General features: G+C 58.7%; 1 protein-coding gene and 1 long non-coding RNA gene across 4 annotated transcripts; one reads left to right on the top strand and one right to left on the bottom strand.

Moving 5' to 3' along the window:
• GFUS (GDP-L-fucose synthase) lies at window positions 1-5122 on the bottom strand. Of its 3 annotated transcripts, none has more exons than XM_004779463.3 (11): window positions 4986-5122; window positions 3890-4046; window positions 3437-3551; window positions 2159-2287; window positions 2009-2082; window positions 1682-1815; window positions 1519-1583; window positions 1104-1170; window positions 852-931; window positions 589-688; window positions 1-341 (listed from the first exon to the last, which is right to left on the bottom strand). In XM_004779463.3, the coding sequence occupies exons 2-11, from the start codon at window positions 4033-4035 to the stop codon at window positions 286-288; spliced, it is 966 nt and encodes a 321-aa protein (XP_004779520.2). In that variant the 5' UTR covers window positions 4036-4046; window positions 4986-5122; the 3' UTR covers window positions 1-285. The 3 variants fall into 3 exon arrangements, with proteins under 3 accessions (XP_004779520.2, XP_004779521.1, XP_044930141.1); XM_004779464.3 differs by lacking the exon at window positions 4986-5122 and adding an exon at window positions 4418-4954; XM_045074206.1 differs by lacking the exons at window positions 1-341; window positions 852-931; window positions 4986-5122 and adding an exon at window positions 4418-4958 and having other exon boundaries at window positions 589-696.
• Window positions 5123-6958: 1836 nt separating this feature from the next.
• On the top strand, window positions 6959-9121 carry LOC101681061. The gene is made up of 4 exons (XR_006604941.1): window positions 6959-6998; window positions 7701-7818; window positions 8446-8656; window positions 8847-9121. It is a non-coding gene; the product is annotated as an uncharacterized LOC101681061 (long non-coding RNA).
• Window positions 9122-9888: the final 767 nt, after the last annotated feature.

The raw sequence follows: 9888 nt of genomic DNA, 5'->3' as shown, positions 1-9888 counted from the left end.
CCTGGGAAAATGGACTTTATTACCTCCCAGGGAGTGGGAGAGCAGGATTAGGAGGGGACACACTCAGGACCCCAGGACTGGTGTTGGGGAGCAAGGTGCCGGGCCTGGCCAGCCCTTGGTTTCCCTGAGGACAGACATGAACGGCAGCCCCACTGCACAGCTGCCCAGAGCCGCCCTGGCAGAGGACTAGAAGGTGGGCCCAGATTGCCAGGCAGTGCCCTCCACTCCCGCAGGATCTGTCTCCGAGGCCTCGGCGGCAACCAGCGCCTACCCGCACGCCACGCTTCACTTCCGGGCCTGCTCATAGTTCTGGGTGAACCAGGCGCAGGTCTCCTTCACAGCTGCAGAAGTGGGCAGGAGACAGGTGGAGGCAGGTGAGGGCTGGGCCTGCACTGATCTCCGCTGGAGGACGGGGGGAGGCCAGAGGCCCCGACGACACAGGCAGTTACCCCTTCTGTGTCCTGCCTCCCCGACAAGGGTTTGGACACCAGACCCTGAGGGGGTCTGCAGCTTGAAGCAGGGACGCCCAAGCCAGGAAGGAGGGGACAGGAGGTCCCGAGGGATGGGTGGGAGGACCAGGGGGCTCACCCTGCTTGAAGGGTGTAAACCGGAAGTTGGGCAGGTAGGTCCGAAGCTTCCTGTTACTGGCCGTCTTCTTAAACTGCCCATCCGATTTGGTTGTATCAAACTAGGTGCCTGGTCAAGGCCACAGCAGAAGGGGTGATCCTTCCCCAGCCTGCCCTTGAACCTCTTCTGCCTTTCCCAGGGGGAGCCTTGGGGACAGAGCACCACCCCTCCTCTCCAGCTGCCAGGGGAAGAGCCATCTTGGGTGCGTCAGAGCCAAAGGATACGGTGACCTCCCCATGGAAGTCCATGGCCTCCACCACAGCTTCAGCTGCCTCCTGGATGGAGACCTCATCCTCCTCGCCCACTGTGGGGGAGTGGGGGCGGGGGGGGCAGGGGCCAACAGCCAGGTCAGGCCTCCTCCGCCTGGCCTCGCTGTCACCCAGTCCGCCACGATACTTATTCCCAACCCTAGCTGCTCCCAGGACGAACATGGGCTCTGCCCTGCCCCAGTGGCAGCGGCGCCGAGGGGGACGCACCTGACAGGATGATGGGCTCCACCTCATTGTACTCCCGCAGGACCCAAACAAAGAGCCGGGCCAGGTCCTAGAAGTCACACAGGGTCAAAGGCCGCAAGTTACGGCCACATGGACCCAAAGGCCACCCCTCCTAGGTGCTCTGCTCGGTGAGGGCACAGCCTGGGCTCCACTGGGGCCAGAAGTCTCTCCCTTTGGGTGGCTCTCAGCCAGCTCCCCCCAACAGAGAGTCACATCTCTCACTGAGCTCAGTGCTACACCTGGCGACACCCAGAGGGACAGGTGCCTACAGGGACCCAGGGAGCACCTGTGACTGCTCAACCTGGACCCCGGTTCCTTTCCCAGGCTCCCTCACGCTATGGCCTTCCCACAGCCAGGAAACACTTGGGAGGAGAGCTAGACGCCACCCCACACCAACCCGTGAGTAGATGAACTGCCTCCGTGGCCTCCCGGTGCCCCAGACCGTCAGGGCGGAGCCGCTGCCTGTAGATTCAGGGAGGGGGCAGGTGTTGGGGAGGGCTGTGCCAGCCACCATGCCTCCTCCCAGCTGAGGCCCTGGGGCCTCACAAGCAGGCACTCACTCTTGGCCAGGTGCACCTTGTGGATGAGGCCGGGCAGCACGTGGCCGTCCTCAATGTTGAAGTTGTCGTGGGGCCCAAAGACGTTAGTGGGGATGACAGCGGTGAAAGTGCAGCCATGCTGCTGGAAGTAGGCCCTGTGAAGTCCCAACGTCTCCTCCGGCCCTTGCCCTGGGACCGCGGACCCACCGCACCCGCCCTGGCCTCATGGATGCAGAAACCCAAGCCCAGCGAAGAGGGCCGTGAAGGGTGCGAGCCCTGCCCGGGGAACCCACGGGGCCCTCCTCCCTTTTCCTGTCGGGTCTCAAGCTGGGCACGTGGGCGGAGGACCTGTTCTGCACGTCGATCATCCTCTTGGCATAGGAGTAGCCAAAATTGCTGCTGTGCGGCGGCCCATTGTGGATCTAGGGGAGCAGGGGAAGCCTTTGCTTTCCTGGCCCCGCCCCTGCTGGCCCCGCCCCCGATGGCCCCGCCCCTCACCATGGTCTCGTCGATAGGATAGGTGGTCTTGTCCGGGAAGATACAGGTAGACAGGCAGGAGACCACTTTACGCACGCCCACCTCGAAGGCCGAGTGCAGGACGTTGTCGTTGATGTGCACGTTTTTCCTCTGCCGTGGGGGGGGTGGGGGTGGGGCAGGGCAGATTCAAGCCCCTCCAGGCAGGACTCCAGCCCATACCTGCCCCTCCGGGGACAGAGCTGGACACACTCTGGTCCCTCCCACGAGGGCAGCACCTGAACCGCTTCCTGGGACAAGCCAACACCTCCCAGCATAGACCTTCCAGAAACCACGGCCCCTCCAAACCTGCTACATCCTCCCCATCCCTACCCCAGCCCTGGGGTTCTGGGAGGGCGCGGGAGGACAGGACCACACCCCCTAGCTCAGGGTTGGACCTCACCCACACAGATGCTGAGGGCAGGCCCAATCTGGTCCAGCGGCAAGGATGGGGAGAAGGGGTCCCTCCATTCCTTTACCCCAGAGGAGCCTACCCAACCACACCACCCAATAGCAGAGAAGCCTTGGCCAGCCCCACTCCTCCCCTGCCCCCCCTTTCCCTGGATCCTGGGAGGAAACTGGGCATTTGTACCACTTTTAGGAGAGGGAGAGACGGCACCCAGGCAGGCTTCTAGGACGAGTGCTACTGAGACAGGGAGATCTCTGGCATGACATGGGCCTTGGGCAGAATCTGACCCGAGCCTCTGCCATCGCTTTGCCTGATGCAGAGCTGAATCACACCAAGACCAGATGCCCAGAGCTAGTGGGGTCAAGCCTCAGGGGAACAGCCTGGCAGGAGCAGGGCTGTAGGCAGAGAGCTCTGCTCTCCTCCTGCCCTTTCCACACCTCATGCCCCCAGGCCAGATGCCTCAGACCCAGAGCCCAGCTCACATCTCTGCACCCCAGAAGGCTTGGCAGGCCTGGTTCAGTGCGGCTGGACCACAGAAGTCCAGGAGCAGGAGGGTCTAGAGGCCCAGAGGGCTCAGGGGTAGAAACCAACCCTACCAGGGTCAAGAAGCAAATACTTGTTTCTCTCGGTTCCCCCAGCCCCCCAGTCAGCTCCATGACTTCTCCTACTGGGCTCACAGGCCTCCCAGCTTGCCTGTCTACCTGCCAAGCAAATGTGGATCACTGGGGACTCCACACGGACTGCCCCCACCCAGTTGGGCCAAGATTGACCTTCAGGGACTTCCTGGAGCCAAAACATAAGCATAGGAAGCCAACCAAGAAGTTCCCAGTGCTGCATGGGGCCCTCACACTCACCCAGAAGTCCAGGTTGTATTTGATATTCCGGAACAGGCCCCCCACCATTGCCGCAAGGTGGATGACATGTGTGGGCCGGACCTTTTCAAACAGGGCTCGGGTCTGTGCAGCGTCCCTGGGAGGAGTCAGGCCATCAGAGGCCTGAGGAGGCCTCTGGAGGCCTGAGGGAAGGAACTAGCACCCTGGGGTTGGGGCACTGGAGGCTGGAGGCAGGGCTGATGGCAGGAGGTGCTGCCAAACAGGAAAGTGGCCGGTTCAGGCACTGGCTCTTATGAGGGCGTGAGCTTCCAGGAATAGATTTGAGGATGTTTGCTGAGAAGCAGAGCTGCACACACCCAAGCCGGGCCAGCCACCGGGCAGGAAGGACCCAGACATGAGGCTACCAGGCTCAGGGACAGGGCTGGCCTGGAGCTCTGGTTCTGAAGGCTTTGCTCCAGGGATGGGTCCACTCACGTAAGATCCGCGTCCTTGGAGGAGACGAACACCCAGTCCTCTCCAGGCAGTCCAGCTCCATCTGCTACCACCTCTTGGATGGCTCTGCCCACCAGCCCAGATCCCCCTGTCACTAGCACTCGGACTGACCCTCCAGGCTCACTCATGTTGACTGCACCTGTGGAGGCAAATGGTGGGAGGCAGACAGAACCCCACTCCCTGGAGATGCCCCTGCTTGGGGTCACTCCCCTTAGCACTGGATCCCACAGCAACCATCCACGGGCTAGCCCAGGGTTCCCCGTGGCAAGTGGAACAGGATGAGAACCACCCCACGCCCCTCCGACCACAGGGAGAAAAGAGGGCCTGATAAGGACCACAGAGACCCAGATAGCCTGAGTCTCCCCCTCCCAGCCCCATTCCCTACGGAGCCCGAGATCTGCACAGAGGCCTTGGTGCTGCCACCCAACCAAGAGAGCCTGGTCCCAGACTGTGCCCTGCAGGCCCAACCCAAGACCCACACTGCGCCAAGAAAGAGGACAGTCGGCACACCTCGAGCGGACACGTGGTTAGGCCGACGATCTTGGGTTTGGGGGCTCCTGGCCCATGCCATGAAGGTTACTCCCAGCCAAAGTTCACATGCCACAGGCAAGGAAGGGGCAGCACCCTGTTTGCGGTTCAATGCCCACCCTCGCGGCCAGCTGGTCCAGGAGAGACTTTGCCAGCCAAGTTCCTCCTGGGCAAGTGGGGCTTCCGGCTCAGAACCGGACAGGCCTCAGGGCACCACCACCCTTGAGTACTCTATCCTCGGGCCAAAAATCTGCTCGCGTCCCTGCAAGATGGCTCTGACCCGGCTGCAGGGCCCCATGGTCAGCATCGCCGGGAGGGGACACTGCCCCGACATCGGCGGCTCCAGGCCGCGCGGGCAGCCCCGCAGCAGGCTGGGGAGCTGGTGAGGACTCCTCCCACGCCACGCCCATGCCCTGGGGTCCCCTTCCACGCCCTCGGAGCCCCGCCACCCCTCAGGACTCTCCGGCTGTCACGGAACAGCCAAGGCCCGGGTCCCGGCTCGCCACGCCGGGTTTCGTGCGGGGACCCTCGGAGCCCCGCGTCGTCTCACCTGCGACCTGCCCGTCGCCTGGAGAGCGGCTTCCGTCAGGGGCTTGAGTCTCCAGCCTCGTGCGGCTGCCAGGTGGAGGGGGCGGGACCGGGAGGGCACCTACGGGCTTGCCCTCCGCACTCTGGGAAATGAAGTCCTCGGGGACGCCCCGGGCGCTGCTGGGAAGTGGAGTCTGGGGACGCGCAGCAATCTGGGAAATGTAGTTCTCGCGGCTCGGCCCGGGCTGGGCGGGTCCCGCCGCGGCTGCCGCCGGGCGCTGGGCGGAGACTCCGTTCTCCCAGCCCCGGAGGGTGGGGGACGCTGAGACTCCGCAGCCTCAGCACCGGGGAGCGGCAGGCGCTGGTCCGCGGCTCCAGGGACAGCGGCCGTCCGTGGGCCGGCCTCAGGGGCTGAGGTGCCGGCTGCCGGGGCCGAAGGGATGACGACGGCCAGGGCACAGTCCGGACGGGTCCTTCGGGTCCCCGGGTGACAAGCCCTGCCCTGTCCCTCGCCTTCTCCCGCCACCGTGATGGGTCTGCCGGGTCCGTAGGGTCCCCCGGTGACTTGTCGCCCTGGACCCGCGGGCCTTCGCTGTAAATGCAAGCAGTTCCCGGCAACCGGCCTTGCTCAGGCGGGCGAGCTGCGCTGCGCTCCGGTGTGGACACCGCCCCGCGGGAGGGCACACCCCGACGAGGGCACACCCGACGAGGGCACACCCGACGAGGGCACACCCCGACGAGGGCACACCCGACGAGGGCACACCCCGACGAGGGCACACCCGACGAGGGCACACCCCGACGAGGGCACACCCGACGAGGGCACACCCCGACGAGGGCACACCCCGACGAGGGCACACCCGACGAGGGCACACCCCTTTGAGCTCGCCGCGCAGCTGGGCGTTGGCACCACTGGAGCCCCGCGTCTGGGCGCTCGGGGGTGGGGGAGGGGTGACCCCGAGGCCGCCTCCCCGGGCTGCGGGCGCTCCCCGGCACGACCTCCTTCTCTGGCGAGGGTTTCCCCAGTTACTAATTGCGTTGTTAGAATCGGACTGTGCCAGTGATTTGCATTCGAGTGACCTGAACGCCAAAGTAGACACTTTCCTAAGTCATTACCGTTTTGGGGTTTGCTTCGATTTGGAGAAAGCGCGTTGCTGAGGCCGGAGCGCGGGGAATCTCGCGTAAACCCCAAAGCGGTGCGGGGCCCGGAGACGCGCCGCGCGTCGCACCCGTCGCCCGCCCGCTGCGGGAGCGTGGCCCGGACCCGCCCGCCGCGGCGAAGGTTGTCGCTGGACGCGAACTCCTCGCCCGGCGCAGCGCCCTGCCCGTCTGCGGGGTCTCCTCCGTCCCGCGTCAGAAGGCGGCGGTCGTGGAGAGAAAACCTCCGTTTCTGTGCAGCTTGCGTAACTACCATGATGCTTCCATCGGGAACGGTCAGAAAATTGCTTCTGGGCTTTATAAAAATTTTAATTTTTTAATTCGAATTCAATGAATTAACACGGTGTATCATTCATTTCAGGCGCAGAGTTCAGATGCATGAGCTGCAGCCCCAGTGCTCGCTCGTCACGGGCCCTCCGCACTGCCCACCACCCAGTCACCCCGTCTCCAGTCCCTCCGCTCCGGCAACCCTCAGTTTGCTTCCTAGAGTTCAGTTCCTCTCACGGTTTGTCTCCCTCTCTGATTTCATCTTATTCCACTTTGCTCCCTTCCCCTGTGATCTTCTGTTTTCTTTCTTAAATTCTGCATGAGTGAAATCGTAGGACAGTTGTCTTTCTCTGATTGACTTATTTCGCTTAACATCATATCCTCTAGTTCCATCCGTGTATTGCAAATGGTAAGATTTCATTCTTTTAAAAAAATATTTAATTAATTTATTTGACAGAGAGAGACCACAAGCAGAGGGAACAGGAGAGGGAGAGTCTGTCTCCCCGCTGAGCAGAGAGCACGATGTGGACTCCACACCAGGACCCTGGGCTCATGACCTGAGCAGAAGGCAGAGGCTTAACCCACTGAGCCACCCTGGTCCCCTGATGGCTGAGTAATACTCCATTGTCTATATGAACCACATCTTCTTATCCATTCATCTGTCAGTGCACATCTGGGCTCTTTCCACAGTTCGGCTATTGTGGACATTGATGCAGAAAGCACTGGGATGCAGGTGTACATTTGGGCTCATTTTTGTGAGAATTTTCTCCCTCATGGTCATACAAACATTTTTGTTTCTCATTTTCTCAACATCACATATTTATTGGAACATTACTCTTGCATGTTTCTATTTTATTTTATTTATTTGTCAGAGAGAGAGAGGAAGAGAGAGCATGCGCAAGCAGGGGGAACGGCAGGCAGAGAGGGGGGGAAGCAGGCTCCCCATGGGGCAGGGAGTCTGAAGCCGGACTCGATCCCAGGACCCTGAGATTATGACCTTAGCTGAAGGCAGAGGCCTTTCCCCACGGAGCCCCCCAGGAGCCCCTATATTTTCGATGATGTGTCTGTTCAGATCTCTTGTGTTCTAATTAAATTATTTTTCTGGGTGCCTGGGTGGCTCAGTGAGTTGAGGCCTCTGCCTTCAGCTCAGGTCATGATCTCAGGGTCCTGGGATCGAGCCCCGCATCGGGCTCTCTGCTCAGCGGGGAGCCTGCTTTCTCCTCTCTCTGCCTGCCCCTCTGACTACTTGTGATCTCTGTCTGTCAAATAAATAAATAAAATCTTTATAAAAAATTATTTTTCTTTCTTTGTTCAGAGAATTTGTCACATATTCTGGATACAGATCCTTTGCTGGATGTGTGATTTGCTGGTATTTTCTCCCACTTCAGGGGCTCTGTCTGGAGCCTGGAAGTCTGTGGATTGTGCAAGGGAAGGTGAGTGGTAGAGGCACTCGGTAGGCAAAAAATTACCTTACAGGTCAGATTTTCTTGCTTTTCTTCCTGTTTTGATCTGCAGTGCCAAAGAAATTAATGTAGTATTTGCAATAGTGGCTGAGGAATATGTTGCAATATTAACTCATATTCTCTTGAATTTGTATATATGTAGGTCTAGGTGAAACACGCATTTGACTTAAGGCAAGGACTGGAATAAAGCAAGAAACAATTTTAGGCACTGATTTACAATTTTTTTTATATTAAAGATTTTTATTTATTTGACAGACAGAGATCACCAGTAGGCAGAGAGGCAGGCAGAGAGAGAGGAGGAAGCAGACTCCCCGCTGAGCAGAGAGCCTGATGCAGGGCTTGATCCCAGGACCCTGAGACCATGACCTGAGCCGAAGGCAGAGGCTTTAACCCACTGAGCCACCCAGGCGTCCCGATTTACAATATTATTGAGGGCAAGAAGGTGACCCTGGTGCTGAGAAGCTTGGAGAAAAGTGAACAAGCCAGAATTTTTGGCCAAAAATCCATGTTTGTTTGTTTGTTTGTTTGTTTTGATGCCATGTATCATGTCTTGGGAGACCTGACTTCAGTCGTACTGATCATGATCACATCCTCTAGGACAACTAGAAGGTCAAACACAGTATTTTCTGGATCGGCCCAAAGATGAAACATCTTGGAAAAACACATCACATTCGACCTTGGACCCGAGATGGGAACGCTAAGTGCTTTGAAGCAAGTAGATTTATTTGGATGCCGGAAGGCCCTGCCGAGCTACGCATACACTGGATGATTCTCAGGGAGCAAACAGCGGTCTCACGTGGAAAATGAGGTCAGTCTTGAATGTGCAGAACCCGCAGATATTGGAGAGGGGCTGTTGCTTGTTAATAAAACTGACCAAAATTTTAACCAAAAAAATCCCAAGTTTGGCTATTCCCCCCCCCTTTTTTAAATTGGTGAGCCAGTATTGATACACCGTTATTAACTCCAGTGCATTTCTTCTGTACATTTATCAAAATCAGCTGGACGTGGCTCTGCATCCAGCTCCACAGACCTCAGTCTCCGTCCCTCCACCAGTGCCACACATGCTTGATGACAACAGCAATGCAGTAGGTCTTAGTATCAGGTAGGAGCCTCTCACTTTATTCTCCTTCTTCAAGATTGATTTATTGTTTATTGATTTATTATTTTTTAGCTATTCTAGGGCCTATCCTGTGCATATTAGTTTATCTGTGTCTACTAAAATTCTTTGAGATTTTGATGGGAATTGCATTAAACTTTTAGATTAATTTTGGGAGATCTGACATCTTTTTCTTTTCTCAGGCTGAGTGCAGTCCTTAATTCCCATCCCCTATTTCCCCCGTCCTGCTGCCCCCGTCCCGCTGAGCTGGGAGCCCGACCTGGTGCCCCACCCCAGAATCCTGGGTTCATGACTGGAGCTGAAGGCAAAGCTTCACCGATGGTGTCACCCAGGCGCCCCAGATCTTGCTCATGTTCTCAGAGAGGCCGTCCTCTCTCCCCTGAGGCATCGATAAGAGGCCTCCTCCTCCAGGAAGCTTTCCCTGGTGTGCTGAGGGTGAGGGGGATCAGGAACGCCTCCTTGGGGCCCAGGGCCCTTTCGCGATGCTGACTGTAATGGTTCCTTGTGAGTCCCCATGCACCGGCATCTCAGCCCTTGTGAATACTGTCCTTCCCCAACTCCAGCTAGATTTCGTTCCGCTTCAGAAACCTTGCTCTGACTGGTCTAGTGTAACAGTCATCACAACCCAGATGTGGGCTTGGGGTCCCGTGTGCATACCGGGGGGCGGGGGAGCAGACAGCCGCAGCTAAGCAGAGGCCACACAGCTGGTCTGCCTGGGTGGCCTGGCACCTGGCACCAAGTTCTCATGGCAACAGCTCTCTGCAGCCAGACTCAAGCACCACTGAGCTTGTCTATTCCCAGGCTGTGAGCTCCCGCAGGAGCCTGTGGCAGGTGGCCCTCCCACAGTGACAAGCACCTGGGCACCACCCGCAGAGTCCTTCCTGGGAGACACCCCCCGGAAGAGAAACCAGACAATCAGCAAG

Source organism: Mustela putorius, unplaced genomic scaffold (assembly GCF_011764305.1).
Source record: "Mustela putorius furo isolate JIRA1106 unplaced genomic scaffold, ASM1176430v1.1 tig00537303_pilon_pilon_pilon, whole genome shotgun sequence".
Lineage (NCBI taxonomy): Eukaryota > Metazoa > Chordata > Mammalia > Carnivora > Mustelidae > Mustela > Mustela putorius.
Note: the sequence above shows the minus strand (reverse complement) of the source record. Positions and strands in the feature narration are given on the sequence as shown.